General features: G+C 38.8%; 1 protein-coding gene across 1 annotated transcript in view; it reads left to right on the plus strand.

The window, feature by feature from the left end:
• The window catches only part of cep162 (centrosomal protein 162), a 41,010-nt gene extending 18,780 nt beyond the window's left edge, over window positions 1-22,230 (plus strand). The window contains exons 14-26 of the mRNA XM_079836251.1: window positions 3,937-4,085; window positions 4,164-4,352; window positions 10,314-10,451; window positions 10,938-11,050; window positions 11,167-11,272; window positions 11,378-11,504; window positions 11,588-11,856; window positions 12,378-12,626; window positions 14,090-14,760; window positions 20,133-20,274; window positions 20,451-20,549; window positions 20,640-20,774; window positions 21,854-22,230. Of these exons, the coding sequence (XP_079692377.1) occupies window positions 3,937-4,085; window positions 4,164-4,352; window positions 10,314-10,451; window positions 10,938-11,050; window positions 11,167-11,272; window positions 11,378-11,504; window positions 11,588-11,856; window positions 12,378-12,626; window positions 14,090-14,760; window positions 20,133-20,274; window positions 20,451-20,549; window positions 20,640-20,774; window positions 21,854-22,075 (2,609 nt within the window). The 3' untranslated portion in view covers window positions 22,076-22,230. The remainder of the gene's footprint in view (window positions 1-3,936; window positions 4,086-4,163; window positions 4,353-10,313; window positions 10,452-10,937; window positions 11,051-11,166; window positions 11,273-11,377; window positions 11,505-11,587; window positions 11,857-12,377; window positions 12,627-14,089; window positions 14,761-20,132; window positions 20,275-20,450; window positions 20,550-20,639; window positions 20,775-21,853) is intronic.
• Window positions 22,231-22,941: the final 711 nt, after the last annotated feature.

The following is a 22,941-nucleotide window of genomic DNA, read 5'->3' on the forward strand; positions in this document are numbered from 1 at the left end:
CCGTTTACCAAGACCTATATCTCTGCCTCAGAACATCATAGAGGCATGGGGGTTGGTTTATATCATTCATACAGACAAGCAGTATCATCATTGGATGCTGCCAAGCCCCTCCATAGCAACCAAACAGAGTACCCTAGCAACCGTTTACCAATACCTATATCTCTGCCTCAGAACATCATAGAGACATGGGGGTTGGTTTATATCATTCAAACAGACAAGCACTATCATCATTGGATGCTGCCAAGCCCCCTTAGCAACCAAACAGAGTACCCTAGCAACCATATACCAAGACCTATATCTCTGCCTCAGAACATCATAGAGACATGGGGGTTGGTTTATATCATTCATACAGACAAGCAGTATCATCATTGGATGCTGCCAAGCCCCCCTAGCAACCAAACAGAGTACCCTAGCAACCGTTTAGCAACACCAATATCTCTGCCTCAGAACATCATAGAGGCATGGGGGTTGGTTTATATCATTCATACTGACAAGCAGCCTTTGGAGTATCATCATTGGATGCTGCCAAGCCACTCCATAGCAACCAAACAGAGTACCCTAGCAACCGTATAACAAGACCTATATCTCTGCATCAGAACATCGTAGAGACATGGGGGTTGGTTTATATCATTCACACTGACAAGCAGTATCATCAATGAATGTTGCCAAAACATTCCATAGCAACCAACCACAGTTCCCTAGCAACCGTTTACCAAGACCTCTATCTCTGCCTCAGAACATCCTAGAGACATGGGGGTTGGTTTATATCATTCATACAGACAAGCAGTATCATCATTGGATGCTGCCAAGCCCCTCCATAGCAACCAAACAGAGTACCCTAGCAACCGTTTACAAGGACCTATATCTCTGCATCAGAACATCGTAGAGGCATGGGGGTTGGGTCTTTTGACTCAGACTGGCAAATAGTCTTTAAATGTCACCCCATAAATTGTATAGCCACTCCATAGCAACCATATAGAGTACCCTAGCAACCGTACAAACACATGAATAGGACATATCTCAGCTCCACAACATCGTACAGACTTGGGGGTGGCCTCTTTTGTTTCGGGTGAGAATCCAGTACACACAACATAGCATCCGAGAGGATTTTTTTGCCACGGCAAGCACCACTCACATTTTCTTCAGGAAATGTACATTCTAGTTATTATTATTCTTCTTAGACTAAAAAACTAATTGCTACTCCTCCTAGACTGTTCAAGCTACATCCACCAAACTCGGCTCAGACCTTCAGACTAGTCTGACTCGGGTTGCTTTATCTTTTTAGACTGATCCGACTTACGGTTTTCCTAAAAAAGCTGATTAAAACTTGGAAAAACTCCCATAGACTTTCATTGACGGAATGTTCAGATTTTCAAACTGTTCAACTGTCAAAAATTCAAATCTAAACACTGAAGCCCAGACTCACTCCAACTGACATTCTGGGAAATACATCTGAGCCATAGAGACTCATTAAACTCATCTATCTATCTATCTATCTATCTATCTATCTATCTATCTATCTATCTATCTATCTATCTATCTATCTATCTATCTATCTATCTATCTATCTATCTATCATCTGACTATTTCTATCTATCTATCTATCTATCTATCTATCTATCTATCTATCTATCTATCTATCTATCTATCTATCTATCTATCTATCTATCTATCTATCTATCTATCTATCTATCTATCTATCTGACTATTTCTTTCTATCTATCTATCTATCTATCTATCTATCTATCTATCTATCTATCTATCTATCTATCTATCTATCTATCTATCTATCTATCATCTGACTATTTCTATCTATCTTTCTATCTATCTATCTATCTATCTATCTATCTATCTATCTATCTATCTATCTATCTATCTATCTATCTATCTATCTATCTATCTATCTATCTATCTATCTATCATCTGACTATTTCTATCTATCTATCTATCTATCTATCTATCTATCTATCATACTAGAACGGGGTAAACTGGGGCAAATCATACTAGAACGGGGTAAACTGGGGCAAATCATTCTAGAGCGGGGTAAACTGGGGCAAATCATACTAGAACGGGGTAAACTGGGGCAAATCATTCTAGAGCGGGGTAAACTGGGGCAAATCATTCTAGAGCGGGGTAAACTGGGGCAAATCATACTAGAGCGGGGTAAACTGGGGCAAATCATACTAGAACGGGGTAAACTGGGGCAAATCATACTAAAACGGGGTAAACTGGGGCAAATCATTCTAGAGCGGGGTAAACTGGGGCAAATCATACTAGAACGGGGTAAACTGGGGCAAATCATACTAGAGCGGGGTAAACTGGGGCAAATCATACTAGAACGGGGTAAACTGGGGCAAATCATACTAGAGCGGGGTAAACTGGGGCAAATCATACTAGAACGGGGTAAACTGGGGCAAATCATACTAGAGCGGGGTAAACTGGGGCAAATCATACTAGAACGGGGTAAACTGGGGCAAATCATTCTAGAGCGGGGTAAACTGGGCCAAATCATTCTAGAGCGGGGTAAACTGGGGCAAATCATACTAGAGCGGGGTAAACTGGGGCAAATCATACTAGCACGGGGTAAACTGGGGCAAATCATACTAGAGCGGGGTAAACTGGGGCAAATCATACTAGCACGGGGTAAACTGGGGCAAATCATTCTAGAGCGGGGTAAACTGGGGCAAATCATACTAGAGCGGGGTAAACTGGGGCAAATCATACTAGCACGGGGTAAACTGGGGCAAATCATACTAGAGCGGGGTAAACTGGGGCAAATCATACTAGCACGGGGTAAACTGGGGCAAATCATACTAGAACGGGGTAAACTGGGTCAAATCATACTAGAGCGGGGTAAACTGGGGCAAATCATACTAGAGCGGGGTAAACTGGGGCAAATCATTCTAGAGCGGGGTAAACTGGGGTAAATCATACTAGCACGGGGTAAACTGGGGCAAATCATACTAGAGCGGGGTAAACTGGGGCAAATCATACTAGCACGGGGTAAACTGGGGTAAATCATACTAGCACGGGGTAAACTGGGGCAAATCATACTAGAGCGGGGTAAACTGGGGTAAATCATACTAGCACGGGGTAAACTGGGGCAAATCATACTAGAGCGGGGTAAACTGGGGCAAATCATACTAGCACGGGGTAAACTGGGGCAAATCATGGTAAACTGGGGTAAATCATGGTAAACTGGGGCAAATCATACTAGATCGGGGTAAACTGGGGCAAATCATTCTAGAGCGGGGTAAACTGGGGTAAATCATACTAGCACGGGGTAAACTGGGGCAAATCATACTAGAGCGGGGTAAACTGGGGCAAATCATACTAGCACGGGGTAAACTGGGGCAAATCATGGTAAACTGGGGTAAATCATGGTAAACTGGGGCAAATCATACTAGAGCGGGGTAAACTGGGGTAAATCATACTAGAGCGGGGTAAACTGGGGCAAATCATACTACAGCGGGGTAAACTGGGGCAAATCATATTAGAGCGGGGTAAACTGGGGTAAATTATACTAGGACGGGGTAAACTGGGGCAAATCATACTAGATCTATCTATCTAAACTACTAAAACTCAAACTATTTCAAACTTTAAACTTTTCAAACTATTTCAAACTATTTATTTCAAACTTTTCAAACTATTTCAAACTTTCTGGTCTAGCTTTTCCAAGCCAACTTAAAGTTTGTCTCGACGAACTTTTTTATCTAGTTGTAATTAAAATAATGCCACAATGCAACAACAACAAAAATGAATGGTCCTAAAATATGCAGTCTTAATGTAACATATTTTCTATTTCTTGTCATTTTTTGGGGTAAAATCTGTCTATTCGTTGTGAATTAACAGCCATATTTGCTTGCTTGATAATAATTGGACATCAAAATTGTCTTTTTGTTGTTGTTGTTGTTGTTGTTTTTGCATCCCTTACAGGTTTAGATACGAGTTTAAGGCTAAGCAGTGAACTGGTGACATCTGTGCAGTCCTTTGCTACATTCCTACAGCATCAGGTTGAAGCCAGCAGTCTACAGGCTAATGGCCCTCTCCGAGTAGACAGGATCACACCCGAAACAGTGACAGGAGTAAGTTAACTGGGACTGAATCAGAGCATTCGATCAAATCCTCCAGCTCATTAACCACCTGTTCTGTTTGTCTGTCAGTGTGAGGTGATGCAAGAGAATATGGATGGTGGTATGCCCTTTCAGCAGGAGCGCTCATCGCTGGAGCGTTTCCGTCTTCAGCTCGCTCAAAAAGAGAGAGAGCTCCATCTGAGGGAAAACCAATTACGAGAGGAGCACAAGCAAGAGCTGGCAGCACTCAGACAGGAGAACTATGTTTTACAGAGCAAGGTAAGCTCTTGTAGTTATACAGTTTAGATGGTGTTTTTAGAAAATGTTATGATATAAGAAAGTTTTGTTCTTTGGCCATGGCTCTACATCACCAGCTGGTTCTGTTCTGTAAGCTGATCTTCATAATTATGGACTTAAAGGGTTAGTTCACCCAAAAATTAGCATTCTGTCTTCAATTACTCACCCTCATGTCGTTCCAAACCATAGACTGTAAAAAAAGATGGATGACGCACCTTCACTCTTTTCCATTGAAGTAAGTGAAGCCGGCAGTATCCAAATATGGGAAATGGTAAATGGACTGCATTTATATAGCACTTTCAACAGACCCTTGGCCATCCAAAGCACTTTACATATTGCCTCACATTCACCCATTCACTCACTCATTCATACACCGACGGCGGTGTCAGTCATGCAAGGTTAGGTGTCTTGCTCATGGACAATCTCGACACTTGGTCAGATGGAACCGGGGATTGAACCACCAACCTTCCGGTTTGTAGACAACCTACATGAACCACCGAGCCACTGCCGCCCCTATATGCCAAATATGGCGCTGGCATCTTCAGCTGTCAATCATGACGTCACACACCCCCGTTTTTATAGCATCAAATAACTAGCTAAAACCAAACTTATTTAAAGAACGAACACTTGAACTAACATCAGTGTGATTAAAAACTGCCTAAAATGACAGAAACCATCTTAGACAAACTAAACAATCAAATTACACTTCAAATAATTTTTTTTCAATGTCCCATTACACTACATGGAGAGGGTGGGGTTTATAACCTATACTGCATCCAGCCACCTGGGGGCGATTGAGACACTTTGGCTTCACTTTTCAGGACTCATGTGGCACGCTTGTTCCAAACCCACAAGACTTTTGCTCGTCTTGGAGAAAATCGGAAAGAATTTTGTCTCTCCATTGAAAGTCTTTGACACTTCAAAACGTTCATAAAGAGATGGTAAAATAAATACATATGAATTGAGCAGTTCATCCAAGAAAGACGATCGCTTTATATGTTGAACAGATTTTATTTAGGCGTTTATTCACATATAAACATTGATCAGCGAATATACATAGAGCACTCAAATTTGGTAAACAGAAGCTCAAGCATGCTTGCTTTGCGCTCAAGAGCAAACCTCATTGGTTCAAGCATGTACGTTTGAGCTTTCATTAAACATATTTGAGGTCTCTATGTATGTTAGCTGATCATTGTTTATATGTGAATGAATGTAATGGATTTATTTATTTACTATTTATAGAGTTTTTGAACTGTCAGAGTAGACCTTTTCTCTAAAATTTCACTAAAAATATCTTCAGTTGTGTTTTTGAAGATTAACAAAAAGTTACACAAAAGTTACTCTAACAACATAAGAGTAATTGATGACAGGATTTTCATTTTTGGGTGAAGTAACGTTACCCCTTTAAAATCTACTCAAGTGCATCTATTTTCATGGCCTATTAACCATCCTTAAAGCACATAGATCAATAGAAAACCTTCTGCTGTCTGGCAGCTCTCCTTAAGTATGATTGAAGTGTAAATTGTATGTTTTGTAACATGCTGCATAAGCGTGTTTGGTAAAAAGGACAGTCTGTACTTGCAGGTGAATGTTTTGGAAATGCAATCATAACGTCTATGGCATTATATTTCAATGGCTGTGCTCTGTCAACAGTATGAACATAGATTTCACTTGTATGCTGTTTAAGTAGCTGTTCAATACTCTTAGCGATGATGACTTGTGCTTTTAGCCCAGGTGCATTATGTACGGTTTATTCTAGTTATTTGTTTCAATACCTTCAAAGATTTATAGAAAAAAAAACATTATTACTAAAAGCCATGCTGTGATTCAATTTGGAAGTGCTTTTTGTTGTACTGGCAAATAATGAGTCTTATTTTTAAAACTCAACTTTTCAACAGTAAATGAACATAAAACAGGGCACATGGGGGCATGCAACATTTTATCCATCCTTCTGGTGAAGTATAAGAGAAGTAAAGATTATTGACAGCAGAGAACAGGAAGAAGAATTAATTACATTTTGACACATTACACTTTTTTCCTTTGTGTGAAATAAGCCATACATTCTAACTGACATGAATAAAAAATACAATTCAGTCATTAATCACAATTATTTTCATGACAATTACCTATCATAGTGAAATCACTGTGGTAAACAGCCATATTTACACTCAGAAAAAAGGTACAGTGCAGGTACAATTTTGTTCATATAAAAAATATAACTGTATTTGGTTCTTTAGTCCTTAGGGTACAATTATACCATTGTTTTCCTCTACTTAGAGGTAAAAAAAATTTACCTTTTAAGGGTACCACCTGATTGACGGCCACTTGTGCCTTAAAAGGTAAAAAATTGTACCTGTAACTAAAGATTTTATTTTTATTATGATTCAAGTGAATTTGTTTTGTAACCAGTTCATTTACATGAACCCGTCTAAACGAACCGGCTTAATGATTTGGACTTACCAAAGCTGTTTGAGATCGACTGGGGGAGGACAGTACATCTCTGCCCACTCTGTTTAAAGGCTTATGCAATTGTTATGTAAAAAACAACAACAACAGCAATGTCACAAAAATAAAAGCTTTAAATGGAAAAGCTATTTTAAAAAACTTAACTATTTACATTCGTCCTTCGATCCTGACTCTCTGTGGTCATTAAATATCCCGGGATGTCCTTCAAAAAAGAGTAGGGGTATAACCGCGGCATCCTGGCCAAATTTGCCCATTTGCCTCCTTTGTCCATCATGGCCTCCTAATCATCCCCATATACCGATTGGCTTCATCACCCTGTCTCCTCTCCACCATAAGCTGGTGTGTGGTGGGCGTTCTGGCGCAATATGGCTGCCATTGCATCATCCAGGTGGATGCTGCACATTGGTGGTGGTTGAAGAGATTCCCCCCTTCTATATGCAGGGCTCGACATTAACGCTTGTCCGGGACAAGTGGATTTTCTGAAGGGGCAAGTGAAAGAGAATTTTATTTGCCCGACCGGACAAGTAGCCTGATAAAACGTCATTAACAAAAAATAACTATGGAATCATCAAAATGCAAGAATGATTCTGCATTAATTTGGATAATAATATATAATGTATAATGAACTGACGTTTACGTCCTTGAAATGGTCTACAGTATAACATTGCGCTGTTGACGCTCGCGCAGCCTCTCGAGGAGAAATCTAAACAAATGTGCACAGCTCACACTGAGAAACTCAGTTAACACACTGCCGTAAACATGTAGAAATGTGGAGTTTATTTATATTTATAACATATGATACTGAAAATGACATTGATTTCATATGACAGTTCCATAAACAATTATTAACATTAAGTCACTTATATTTTAGATGCAATATTGAGTGTTTTTGTTCTATTTCAGCAGCGAAAATAGTTCCAAACAAAGATCACAGCAGAACGCGTGTCACCGCAACAGCGTGTTAGTGAATGATTCAGCGTTTTGAATGAAACGGTTGAATCAAAGATTCAATGACTCGTAAACGACTGCCTCATTACTGAACGAATCAGCCATTTGAACAAATCGACTCAATGACTCACTAATGCAGACGGTCACCTGCCACCACCTACTGGCGATTTAGTTTCATGTTTAAACATTCTTTCGGACTTTTCTTATTTGTATATTCAAAAAATATTTAAAAGAATCTCATAGCATTATTTAATGCAGTTGTAATTTTTCAGTGTAAATTATTTCATTTGATTAGCAACAGCCCTATAGTGTCTTATTCTAATTTAATTTATTGATTAAATTTAAGAATATAAAAGGAAAGCTGAAGCACAGCCTATACTTAATAAGATTAGGGGAAAATGCCCTTTATAAAAGATTAAAATATCACAAATATGCAGATTTAAATACGTCAAAGCTGATTGAACACTGGTGAGAATATTGCTTCAGAATACATTTTATTCACAACACAAAAAAAATAGAATTATTTTATTATTACTTCTGAAAAATGCATTTAAAATCCCCTTGTAATCGATCATTTTATCCCTTAAAACTCATCTTTGATCACCAAAATTACATATTTAAATGTTTTTCTTGTGAAAAAAACCCTCTTCATGCCTTAAAATAGTTTGAAGGTAACTCTACACACTTGCCTCATTTAGTATACATGGAACGATGAAAATGCAAATTAGCCCGCCCTCACTCACACCAGCTCAGAGATTCGACTCTGCCAACTTTTACTCAAGTTACTGTAGTAAACACTGCACAAAGTTATCGCTCTTTACAACGTCGGACACATAACAGTAATTAATATGATTAACCTTTTGCTTGACTACGTTATCAAACAGCCAATAATGTGTTGCTAATGTTACACAAACCATGTTCCCGTTCGCCATCTCAGAGTCAGACAGCTGCCTTCTAAAAATCAGTATTATTAGAAACGCTTTAAACAACTCAGAACGGCAAAAAGGCATATAGTTCATCATAACATCGAAAATACTGAGCAATGGTGTTGACTTATGAATTTACACGTTTTGTCTTAAAGCATATTAAAGCGCCACATAGACATATAATAATAATAATAATAATACATTTTATTTGTACTGCACTTTACATTTGGAACAAATCTCAAAGTGCTACAGTTAAGATCATTTAAGAAGGATAAAATACTAAAAGATTGAATGGTTAAAAGTCATAAGTTCTCCTAAAAAGAAATGTTTTTAGTCCTTTTTTAAAAGTCTCAGTAGTTTGAGGTGCCCTCAGATGGTCGGGGAGGGCATTCCAAATCCGAGGAGCGGCAGAACAGAAAGCCCGATCACCCATAGTGCTGAGCTTTGTCTTGGGGAGAAGGAGGCGGTTTGAGTTTGTTGATCGAGTTGTAGTTGAAGGTGTGAGTAGTTCTTTCAGATAGGGGGGGGGGGCATTTCCATAGATGCACTGGTGGGTTAGAAGGGAGACCTTATAGTCAATCCTGGCGGTAACAGGAAGCCAGTGAAGTGAATGGAGAATGGGTGTGATGTGATCGTATTTTCGAACTCTCATCAGGATCCTAGCAGCACTATTCTGAACGTACTGCAGTCTCTGCAAGCTTTTGTTAGGGATCCCGGTGAGAAGTGCGTTACAGTAATCCAGTCTGGAGGAGACAAAGGCGTGGACCAGTTTTTCAGCATCTGCTAAGGATAGCGTTGGACGGAGTTTTGCAATGTTTCTGAGATGGTAGAAAGATGTTATGCAGAGGTTTTTGATATGGGCTTCAAAGCTGAGTTGTGGATCAAATCTTACACCAAGATTGGTGACAGTTGTGGAGAGGGGAACGTCATGACCAGAGAGTGTTATACCAGTTATGGAGGAAGACTGGGTTTGATGTGGAGTGCCAACAAGAATTGCCTCAGTTTTAGAGCTGTTTAACTGGAGGAAGTTGTGCTTCATCCACATCCTTATCTCCTCCAGACAGGCGGTGAGTGTTGAAGACGGAGATGATGTTGTTGAAATGGAGTTGTGTGTTTCTGATTTCATGTACATATAAACAACATTTAACAAATTTGTTTGCCCATATAATCTTAAGATATTTAGTTTAAGCTTATTTTGCTTGCTGTCTACTGATGAGGGGCTCGATGAAGCGGCTTCAACTCGAGCTCTGATATACCCCCATAGTGACTAAATGATTATGTAGGGCAAGATACCTAAGATAAAAGTGGAGTTTGGGGAGGTGTTGGGATGCTGGAACATCTGAGACAGAGGAGAGGGAAGCAGCTGTTTATATACTCTGGCTGTTGGCTGTTGATTGAAAGATTAGATGGGCTCGCTCCTCCCTAAATTACGTTTGGAACTTCACTAAAAACTTGATTTCACCTCAGGGGGACTTTAAGTAGCATGATAGCATCAATATTTTGTTACTGTACCTAATAAACTGAACAGCCTAAAGCCTGAGCAAACAATTCCTGGTCATTTCTCAAAGTTAGGTTCTAAACTGTTACATTTCTAATTCCATAGCTACACCGCGCCGAGGAGGCCAGTAACAAACGAAAGTGGAGTTTTGGCGAAGCTTCAGATCCTGTGACTGAAGAGAAATTCAAGCTCATAGAGAAAGAGATAAAGGAACAGGAGACTCTGATTCAGGGTTACCATCAAGTGAGTCTCTCTCTCCATCTCTGCTCATTTTCTCGCATATATTAGAATGAGTCATGCTGAAACATGGCTCACATGAATGTGCATTTATTATAATTAGGTTTTTTTTTTTATCTCTTGTCCTAGATCTCTTATGGTGAGATCTTACAAATATCAATGAATGTTACAACACAAGCTCAAGCCTCACATTTTGTTAGATCATTATACACCATTTCAGCATAATGAGACGCATAATTAAACGCAGTTCTTTAAAATGACACTATTACTACTCAGAAATTATAATAACGTTGGTAATTACTTCTCACATTTCCTGTAATTACAGAAGAACTCGTGGCCTTTCCAGAAACCAAGTCCAATTAATTCTTATCTGGAACTATATTCAATGTAGTACATGCACTGAATATATTTGCATTTTTGTCATTAGTATTCATATGCTACAAATAGGTTCAGAGCAAAATGCGTGAAACTTCTTTCCGATGGTTTTAACAGGAGAATGAGAAGCTATATCTGCAAATGAAAGCGCTCCAAGCTCAAAGCAAACAAAACGAGGAGGCTTTGTTCATGGAAAACCAGAGACTTCTCACTGAGCTTGCCCTCACCAGGTCAGTGCTTTTAAAAGTGTGTCAGTAGTGTTTTAGTACATATCACAGCAGGTTTTTACTATTCATGCCGTTCTTTGCAGCAGCTGATATAAAAGCAATGAATATTCATTCACCAGGGATCGGTTGAACATGAACAGCATTCAACGAACCGTCGGAGGGAGAAGCATTGCTGACCAAGGCTTCAGCATTGCAGAGTTGACAAGTCAGGTACAAGCTGCACAGGTAAGAGAACTACATCATATTAACATATCTGTTCCAAAACTTAGTGGAGCTGCCTACCTAGACAGCATTTTAGGTGCGCTTCTTATGCTAAGTCTTTCTGTTTAGAAAAAGGAGGAAAGACTGCAAGATGAGATCCACAAGTTAAAACAGGAGAAACAAGCCCTGCATGTAGACCTGGAGATGATGAGGAAAGAGCGAGACCTTGCCAGAGTCCAGGCTGTCTGTACTTCAGGTTAGAGCTTCAGATATGGAAGTTTTACGGTGGCAGTCTATTTTTGGCGACGTAATTGTCATATTGACTGAAGCATCTGGCAGGTGATAAAGGTTTCGAGCTAAAGATGCTCCAGGAAAAACATCGGGAGGAGGTTGCAGAGATGAAGAAGAGACTGCAGTGGTATGCCGAGAACCAGGAGCTACTGGACAAAGATGCGTCCAGACTCCGAGCCGCCACCGCTGAGACTCAAAGGCTCACTGAGCAGGTGGAAAAGCTAAAGATGGAGGTCAGCAGGAGGGCCAATGAGCAACAGAGAAAGACAAAGGAGAGGGCGGGTGAAGCTAAACGAATCCAGGACCTGGAACGACAGGTCAGACACAGCTTTGTCTCTCTCCACATTTTCTTGTTGCCTTGTGCTGCAGGTACATCTCATCAGGGCACGTTGTTCAATGTACTCTATTTCCTGAGAGCTGGAATCATCCAACCATGTCTGTGAGTAACAGACCATCTGGATAGTTGGTTTTCTCCTTAAGACCTCCTCTTCATGTTAAACTTCTTTCTTTGACTGATGTGAATCTTGTTAACTAAATGAACAACTTTGTATTTAATTAGCTCAGTGGTTTGCGCACTTTTTCTATTCAGTTTGAGTCGTGTTGCTCATGTAGGTTTGAGTTTGGCTTGCAACATTTCACAAACCCTTAATAGTTTCCAATCACTACTTCCGTATCTATCTAAAAATAAAGCAACAAAAATAATGCTAAAAAAAAGTGATGAATGGATTTCAATTTCCGCCTCCTGAGTGCCTTGTAATATTTATAATTGGCTGCATCAGTAATAGAACTTCTTAGATTCTGTTCCATCTATCACTCATGTTCCTATTTTCTCTCTCAGCTCAAACAGATGGAAGAGCTCTTGAAACGCAGGCATCCAAACTCCCTGCCAGCCCTGATCTTGGCCGCTGCGTCTGCCGGAGCTGAAGTAGACGGATTGGACGTACACCCCTCACCTGCCCCTCAGTCCTCCCAGACAGCAGCTCTTTTGGAGAGACGTGTACATCGACTGGAGGCAGAGCTAGAGGGCCATGATGAAGCAGCTAAACGCAGTCTACGAGCAATGGAACAACAGTATCACAGAATCAAAGTACTCATTTCAGATTCAGTCCTGAATAGGTCGGAATTTTGTGTGAAAGCATTGAACGTTAAATCTATAGAATCTAAAGGTGATGATACACAGGGAAACTTTATGAGCTATGTTGCCGAGCGATGTTGCTTGGGCACTTTCCCATTGAGAAGGGGCAACAGATTTCTGTCTAGATACTTTAGATCAGTCGTGGGCCCTGTGTCTCACCTGTTTGCTCGTTGACAGCAACATTGCTCAAAAAGTTGCACCTTGTATCATCACCTTGAAATTGAGACTAGGGGCCAGTTGCATAAACTTAGCCACTATGTTAAGACTGTGTCTTAAGAACTAATTTGACACTATCAGTTAGTCAAGAGGTAATCACTTTTCTGATTCAAATTAGACCAATCCGCCTTTTTATGTAACAGTTAAAACAGTTAGGAACAGTCTTGAAGAAAAAAATAGACGACTGACTTTTAAGACTAGTCTAAGCAGTTTATGCAACTGGCCCCAGGTTACGAGTTTGAACTGTTGGAACTTGGTGACCCTGATCTCACTGACTGAAGTGCTGTGTCCTTAATTAGTATAGAAAAAAGCAACTCAAACTACTTTTCCTTTTTCCAAGCATGTTGTTTACCAGAGCCCAGCCCACAGCTGGATCGATCTATTTACAGAAAAACAAGTTTGCCAAGAAAATTAGGTTTCTATTTTAAGTCTTAAGTGCACAGGGACTTTAATGTGCTTTCAGAGTGGCAGCATTTCTCTCCTCTCTAAACCCTGCTGTGTGCCCTCATGACTAGAATATTAAAAGTAAAAATAGAAACTGAAGCAAAGTAAGGCTTTGTGATATATTGAAAATTCTCTATATATTTGGTGATATACACAACCATTCAAAAGTTTGGGGTCCATAAGATAAGATTTTTTAATACTTTGAAAGGAGACTCTTATTCTCAACAAGGCTGCATTTATTTGATCAAAAATACTGTAAAACATTAATATTGTGAAATAATATTGCAATTTAAAATGACTGTTTTCTTTTATAATACGTTTAAAATGTTTAATGTATTCCTGTGATGGCAAACCTGAATTTTCAGCAGCCATTATTCCAGTCTTGAGTGTCACATGATCCTTCAGAAATCATTCTAATATGCTGATTTGGTGCCTAAGAAACATTTCATATTATTATCAATGCTAAATAGTTGCTGCTTAATATTTTTGTGGAAACTGTGATACATTTTTTTCAGGATTCCTTGATGAATAGAAAGTAAAAAAAACAAACAAAAAAAAAACAGCATTTATTTGAAATAGAAATCTTTTGTAACAGTGTAAAAGTCTTTACTGTAATTTTTTTATAAATTCAATGCATCCTTGTTTTTTTAAGCTATATTACTCAGCCCTTATGCAATCAGGTTTTAAGGACTGCTATTTTGAGCCAGCTAAATTGAAAATGTTTGCAATTCATGTGTTTTTCTCTTCTTCTTCAGCTCCAATATGAACAGCAGATCACAGATCTGGAGCAACGTTTGGCTGAGAGGAACCAGAACACTCAGAACGCCAACAACCAGAACGCCATCTCATCAGAATTGTCTGAATCACAAACTCAGAGGTTAAAGGCAGAGCTGGACGAAGTAAAGTTGGCTCATCAGAAGAAAGAGAGCTCCCTCCAGGCAGAGGTGAATTCTCTGCAAGAACAGCTTCGCCAGGCCCAAGCTCGAGCTTTGACGCAAACAGACAAGCCTGCCCGCAGCCCGTCACGTCACCAACTCAATGCTGAGGCAGCACAAGCAACCCGCATCGAGAGACTAACCCAGGAGCTGAGCTCCAAGAGCCGCACCATTCAGGAGCTGAGTCGCACTGTAGAGCGTCTGCAGAGGGAGAGGAAAACCATGCTTTCAGGTCCTGGGTTCGATCGTGATGAGCCCAAGCGACATTTGGGTGCAGCCAAAGAGCCCAAAAAACCTGCAGCTGAGACTTTCCCCCCTACCCAAGATGAGAAAGACTACCATCCCGGAGCGTTCTCAGGATCACACATCTCAGAGGTGCAACTGGAGAACGATAGTTTGAGGATGAGATTGGCACAATTAGAGATACAGGGAGATCAAGAGAAAGTTTCCTTGCAGGCTGCAGTCACACATGCACAGAATCAGCTCCTCAGGTAATGTTTCTTGTAGTGGTTCGGTCATGGTTTTATAAACCTTTTGAAGCACCCTTGAAATGTTCTGAACAACACATGAAAAACAGCAGCCCTACTATGAAGTGAAAAAGTGAATAGTCCCATAATTCTCTTCACAGGATTTGAGAAGGACCTGGCTGCACCATACATACTCTGATTTTTCTTCTTTCATAGGCATACATGATAGTAAATGTGTTTGGAGTTGTCTTCACTATAATGCATAGACAATACAACAATAGCCTACGTTCCGCAATGGCAAGAGAAATTAATTATGAAATGTTTATTCATGGTGTACACAAACCCTGTACTCAAGTTAAAATAGAGAAACACTAATAAAATATTACTCCAGTAAAAGAGTTTTCTAATGTGACACAAGAAAGATAGACCTAAAATAGGTTATAGCACAGTCTGACATTATTATGAATATTTTGGAACACACTTGATATCTGAGAATATCATATTACTCCTGGATCTTGGCTTATTTGAGCAGGATGAGACCAAATCAAGTGTTTATTGTTCACTTGACTCGCATTTACAGTTTAATCTTTTGGATCCGTCGAATTCACAAATGAACCATTCAATGTTCTTTGTGAACCAGTTGATTGAAAAGAATTGACTCAAAAGATTCGCTCATGAAACAGACATCACTATTGGGTCTTGATTTCTTCACTTTAAAATAATGAGGAACAGCATGTTTTCCTGAAAAAGTCTGATATTATGCTTTGCAATGTAGTGACGAAAAAGAAAGTTTCATAAAAACTAAATTAACAAGGCACACACTTTAGCCTATTACAGTGGCATTTAGTTATAATACAACTGCACCCTACATGGCTTATAAAAACCAATAACACCTTCTGTAAAATAAGTGTGTCTTGCCATGTTATTTAAATTATAATGATCTTTTTCATTTCCTTGGCGATATGAAGTAATCACATTTCATGAATCATTTCATTCATAATTCATTCCTCTACCTGAAAACCTGACCCTCCTCCTGTGGATAACCAACCAATACATTTGTTTAAATGTTGTGGGGTTGTTCATGCGTTAGCCAAAAGACCAGCTTAATTTAGCAAAACCATATTTCAGGGACATTGCGAGATACAGAGGTTTTTTTTCTTCTGAAAGCTTTGTGAAACTGCACAGCTTTTCCAGTTCATATAGATTTGAACGACATGTACTCCATCCTACACCGACTACGAACACACTTCCTATCGTGTATGATTATGAAAGACGATCAAGCCAATCAGAGAAGGTATGAGGCGGAGCGACACGTGCAGCCCCGTCCAGTTCTGCAGGCTGCAGCCAGGTCAAACCCAAAATCAAAATAAAGAAATTAGAAATTATATTTTTCATAATGAAAATTTAGGCCACTGTTATGAAAATAATCCCATCTGGACAATGATTTATTATAATCAGCATCAATTAAATTCAGTACAACAAATGATCAAGAAAAAATATAAAATTTTCTATGCTTTACAGTGAACTTCTTCTATATGACAGTTTTCTGTAAAATTAATATAAAATAATCAAATATATGTAAAATAAGATAAAATGTTATTGCTCTGTGGGATGTACAGCACTCAAAATAATTTTCCTTAACTCTTTCCCCACCAGAGTTTTGTTTTTTTTAGTTGCCAGCCAGCATTTTTTTCCCTCAAAAATGTCATGCCCCAGAATATTTTGTTGTGTGAATATCTGAGCATGCAATATATCAAAAGAAAGAACAAAACCTCTACTTTTAAACAAAAAAGCAGCAAAAAGCTGAGAAAATGTTCAAAAAATGTTTGTCAAAGAATGCATCTAGAACGAAGATCAAAACATAGATAGAGTAGATCGAGTCAATCAACACCCTCAAAGCTTCAGTCCTGTTCCTTCATTTGACATTTCTTTAACGTTAGGCAGTTTTGATTAATTTGCTGTTCAATGTTTGATGATCACATTATTTTACGTGCATAACATGGACTGTAGAAAAATGAAGCCAAAATATCCCATTAACGGTCTTTGCCTATCCTGAGGTGAAGCCACGGCATCAAGGTCACGCCCACACTCCCGCAGACTCAATCGCAAGCACAGCTATCAGTCATGATGTTACACCTCGTTTTATAGCAAAAACTAACTAAAACAAAAACTTACTGGGAAAATGAAGAGGTTTGTGTGATGAGCACTACCTAAATTGACAGAAAAAAAAAAATATTTAGATGTAATGGATTTTTTAGTTTGGCTCGCGTCCCATTCGGAAAGGGCGGGGTTTAACACCTATACTCCAACCAGCCACCAGGGGTGATCAAAATGCTTTTGCTTCACTTTTCAGGACTTGTGAGACTTGGTGCGCATAAGCTTCTATCGCTTGTTTCTGCTTCTTCGCTTGTGTTTTGATCCAGAGATTCTGTACTCTTTCAGAAAATGTGTAATAGCACCCTCTAGGGGCAGTCGTGACCAGTGATGCCAGTAACGCGTTACTTAGTAACGCGTTACTCTAATTTGACCACTTTTTCCAGTAACGAGTAATCTAACGCGTTACTATTTCCAAACCAGTAATCAGATTAAAGTAACTTATCCAAGTCACTGTGAGTTACTTTTTTTTTTGTCATTTTCCTTAGTAAAAATATATATTTTTGCTTTCTTGTTTAGTCTCAGCAGGGTTTTTCCTGCATAGAGAATTACGAGGCGGCCGCTCCGTCTGTCGACAAAACTCAAGACAGGCAGTCACTTGTTCAGATTAGGCATGTCGTGATAATTAAATAATCATCAGAAATATATATTGTCACATTATCCTTCAGCAATCATTATTAGTATATTATTATTTGCTAGTAGCCTACAAAGTCATCTAAAGCCATAGCTGAATGTCTTTCCTCCGCTGCTCTGTCATTCTCCGTTCAGCATTCAAACTGCGCGTCGTTCGGTTCCAGTCAGCAGTCAGCGGTAAAGCTCACTCCATATGATATATTCCCGTTATAATACTTGATATGTTGATAAAATAATTTATCTTCCTGGAGTTTATCTTGCGGTTTCTGAAAGATGTTGTGCTCGCTACTCAGGTGACTAGGGTTGCCACCTTCAGTGTGGCAAAATAAGGGACACCCATTCACGACCCAACCTCAACCAAAAAAAACCCCATTGCAGCATAAAGGACAGAAATAAAGATTACGTCAAAAAATGATTGACAACTTGACAGCTCAATAATAAACCATAAGAAAACATGAGATCAAACTTGCAACAGAACACATTTTATATTATTTTACATTATTATTTTATTTATTTGATGATGTCCAAACCTGTCCGAGGTTCTTTGTTCTGCAGAACACATAAGAAGATATTTTGAAGAAAGTTTGTAACCAGGCTGCTTTGGGGGCACCATTGACTTCTCCCTGTGTGTTCAACATAACAAAGAAATGTATACATGTTTGTAATAACTTGAGGGTGAGTAAATGACAGAATTTTCATTTTTGGGTGAACTGTCCCTTTAAGCAGTCATTCCGAACCAGTAATCACTTTTTTTATTTAAAAAAATTCAATTATTTTTTATTTTATCAATTTATCAATTGTAATTATTTGTCCCATTTTTATCTAAATATTTTTTTAAATGTCAAACTTTATATGACAGGATTATTTATTATGTATGATTAATATAGCTTAGCTTAATTATAAATTAATAATAACAATTATTAAGCTAAAATCTATTAATTAACCTGTCTAAAAAAATAATTATTCTGTCTGCCAAGCTCTGATAATGTATGGAATATTATATTAATATATTATCCATTAAAAAACTATAGGCCTATACCTTTAGAAGCACGGATGTGTGTGTCACCGCTGCTTCTAGTCAGACAGTCTGAGCAACTGAAATGCTTCTCATAAAGTGTGCAGTTCATCACGAGTTACTGGACAGACCCATTGATACCTTTTTGATATTCAGCTCTAGGCCTATATCTGGAGATCCTCTTGCGTTCAATCGTTGGACGCGACGCAAGCTCGACATGTTTTTAAAAAACCGCGCAAGTTTACAGGCACACGCCACAGCGCATGTTCTCGAGACTCCGCCGCTATGGCAACAAAGCCGCTAAAACGCAACCACGCACAAATGAGCTCCTGTACTAGGCTACTTATTGTGAAATTGATTTCTTTATATTTGCTATCAGTATTCTCCACACTGCAAAATCCGTATGTGTTTATTGAACTATGTATGGACCTGTGAAAAATACGGGACAAATCGCGTCCCGTATTGGTTTGATACGGGACGCGTCATTTTGCTTGTAAATACGGGACGATTCCGTATTTTACGGGACGGGTGGCAACCCTACAGGTGACAACACAAGGACTATTAATTAGCATCACACGCACAATAACCAGAATTAAAAACTGTGAAGAAACAAATAATCAGTGAATGTTTGGACCGATAGGCTACATAGTAGACTAGGATTTGTGCGCTCAACGCTCATCTTCTCTTTATGCCGTGGACTTTTCAATGTGCACTCGCGCTGCACTGCACACTCTGATTCCATGTTGCTTTAAGCGCATCATTCTGCACCCGGGATGCGCATAAGCGCTTTGTTGCCGCTCTGTTTTGAAGCGTTTCATATATTTTCATAGTTTTGTGCACTTAAAGATTATTAAAAAATATATTGTTCTCACGGATCGATCATATATTTGTTGTCCCTTTACAGAGCTGCACATTACGTTTACAATAAAATATAAATCTTGTAATTTTATATTATTTGTGTAGGCCCATATAATTATTTACATTCATATATAAATATAAATTAAAAATTAAATATAAATTGTTTTTCATAAATGTATTTAATAAAAACAAAGTAATTTGTACCTTTTCATTAACATGTTTAGGGTTTTATGTTTAGTGTTTTATGTTTAGTATAGTGTAACATGTTTTATGTTTAGTGTTGGCAAAAACGGTTGTCATTTTTATGTTGAGGCTGCAGAGGTGTTGTCGGCAACTGATGAATGTAACTAATAAAGTAACTTGTAATCTAACTTAGTTACTTTTAAAATCAAGTAATCTGTAAAGTAACTTAGTTACTTTTAAAATCAAGTAATCTGTAAAGTAACTAAGTTACTTTTTCAAAGTAACTGTGGCAACACTGGTCGTGACCTAATGGTTAGAGAGTCAGACTGGTAACCTGAAGGTTGCGGGTTCGATTCTCAATACCAGCAGGAAATGTGTGTACACTAACTTGGATGCTTTAAATGCAGAGGACAAATTCAGAGTATGGGTTACCATACTTGGCCTTAACATGTCACTTTCAGTGAAAACATGGAAATGGCGGGGAAAGATTTCAGTGTATGATGATTCAGTGTAATTGTGCATTAATAGAGTGTCAAAATGCCACTTTTTTCAGGGTTCAGGAGCAGAATGCTGAACAACTCACCTCTGTCAAGGCTGAGCATCAAAAAGAGATTGAACGCCTCCTAGCTTGCCATGCCCTTGAGCATTCCTCCTCCAAAGTGGCTGAACTCACCAATCAAGTGAACACACAGGAGGTTGGTTCTTGAATGAATTTGTAGCTGTTTATGTCTCTCCAACATATCTATTTAAATGTCTGTGTGCATTTATTTGCCGATAAATGTTCCCTTGGCACTAGAAACTTTGCTTGTATTGCAAGTCGCTTTGGACAAAAGCTTAATGTGTTCTGAATTCATGTAACTTTTCTATTTAGATCATAATGCAGCATTTACAGGGGCAAGTAAAGGAGCTCCAGGGAACCAAAGATGCTCTGGCTGTGTCTAAAATCAGAGAGGAAACCCTGCAGAATCAGGTAGTGAATCAGTCATTCAATTTCCATTCTTCTTTAAACACAGGATTTTTAATTGTCTCTCCATATTTCCTGTCATGTATATGTAAATAGCTGTCTAAGCTTCTGGAAGAGCTGAAACAGGCTAAAGAAGCCCACAGTCCAGAACTAAAACACTTCACTAGCCTGGAGCAGAAGATTCAGTCCATGGAGCTCCGCTACAATCAGCGTGAGAAACAGCTTCAGCAGGTAACACACCCACACACGCCTACACACGCTATACATAACCAATAGGTCAAAAGTTTTAAGCTTTAAAGGAATGAATACTTTTATTCAGCAAGGACCCATTCAATTTATCAAATGTGACAGTAAAGACATTTATAATGTTACAAAAAAAATTGTTTCAAATAAATTCTGTTATTTTGAACTTTCTATTCATCAAAGAAACCTGAAAAAAAGTATCATGGTTTCCACAAAAAAAAGCAGCTCAGCTGTTTTCAACATTGATATTAAGAAATGTTTCCTGAGCAGCCAATTTGCAGATTTAAAGGGATAGTTCACCCAAAAATGAAAATTTGATGTTTATCTGCTTACCCCCAGGGCATCCAAGATATAGGTGACTTTGTTTCTTCAGTAGAACACAAATTAAGATTTTTAACTCCAACCATTGCAGTCTGTCAGTCGTATAATGCATGTGAATGGTAATACTATCTATGAGACAAAAAAAACCATGCAAAACCCAAATTAAACCCTGCGGCTCATGACAACACATTGATGTCTTAAGGCACGAAACGATCGGTTTGTGCGAGAAACCGAACAGTATTTATATAATTTTTTATCGTTTCGTGTCTTAAGACATCAATGTGTCGTCACGAGCCGCTGGGTTTAATTTGGATTTGTCTATGCATGTTTTTTTACGCAATGCAGCAGTTCCATCTCCAGGCACGCAATGCAGCATTACCACCTATAGCTTGGATGCCCTGGGGGTAAGCAGGGTGACCATTTTTGGGTGAACTATCCCTTTAAATCAGCATATTAGAATTATTTCTGAATGATCATGTGACACTGAAGACTGGAGTAATGGCTTCTGAAAATTCAGCTTTGCCTTCACAACATAAAAAAAAAATACTGCCCCTAAACTTTTGAAAGGTAGTGTACTAACACGTATACTTACTTGCACAGTTTGAAACAAACAAAGAATAAACAGTCAGCGCACGTCTTGTTTTCTGTTGCTGTACAGTAAATAGTTGTTCATAATGGATCTCGGCAGCAGTCTGCTGAAGGACAACCTCTGCACTCTATCGTGACTGATGTTAGGTGTGTTGCAGGTGATTGTAGACACACGACGGGTGGTGGAACAGGAGCAGCAGGGTGAGATGGAACGCTGGAGGAGACTCGCTCACGGCAAGGCTAAAGAGCTGGATGCCTTCAGACTGGAGCTGGACTCTATACTGGACGTGCTCCGAGAACTCCAGAGACAGGGTGTAGTCATCCCCATCCCCGAACACACCTCCACCACCACCCACACATACCTACCCCTCCGGTCCTGAGCTGCCTTTGCACCACTCAAAACCCTTTTTGTAAAGATTATTTAATTATTGTCAAAGAACATGCTGGGTATGTAACATCGAATACAAGATATTTGGTGTTTGTGATTGTAGCATAAATTCAAATGTTGTTTTGTATTAAAGTTAATTATTATTTGTCCTGTTTCGCTGCTCCATTGGTTTTACAACATCCAACATTGAGCAGAATCCAAAACCCCTTAACAAACAGCAGTAAAATGCTCATCTCAAAAGGTTAACCTTAAAGTACGTTTACACAACAAATACGGCAGACGTCATGATTTATTACTCGCCTTAGAGCTGGCCACAGAGGACACAGTCTGAATGCTAATGAACTACTAAAAGAACATAAAGTGCCTGGAGATGGAACTCAACATTGCATCAACATTGCATGATGATTATTAAAAGCTGATCAGCATGCAGAACTGTTTATAAACACCAAGGGTCCTGACAAAGTATAATTTAATTGGACACAAAGGATATATTTGTGGAGAGGTCATGAAGTATAAAGAAAATGAAATTTGCATAATCACAAAAAAGACAAAGTCTAAATTAGTACCGATAACCTGCTAAGCTTTAGCTAGTGTCACATTTGATCTCTGTTCAAAGCTGTCCTTGGCTGTCATCTGTCTAAATTATGAATTCGCTCAGTAGATTGTGTCATTTCTATTAGGCAAAAGTTTTCAACAGTGCTCGTTTTTATCTTAGCTAATGATGGATGCTGTTATAATAATAATATGGGTTTTTAAATGTTAAAACATTGTATGTGATACCATAATTCTACACTATAAACTACAACAGTATTTACAGCTAAATTTCATACATTTTCTGAAAATATTAGTGGTGCTTTC

Source organism: Gobio gobio (genome assembly GCF_949357685.1).
Source record: "Gobio gobio genome assembly, chromosome: 15".
Lineage (NCBI taxonomy): Eukaryota > Metazoa > Chordata > Actinopteri > Cypriniformes > Gobionidae > Gobio > Gobio gobio.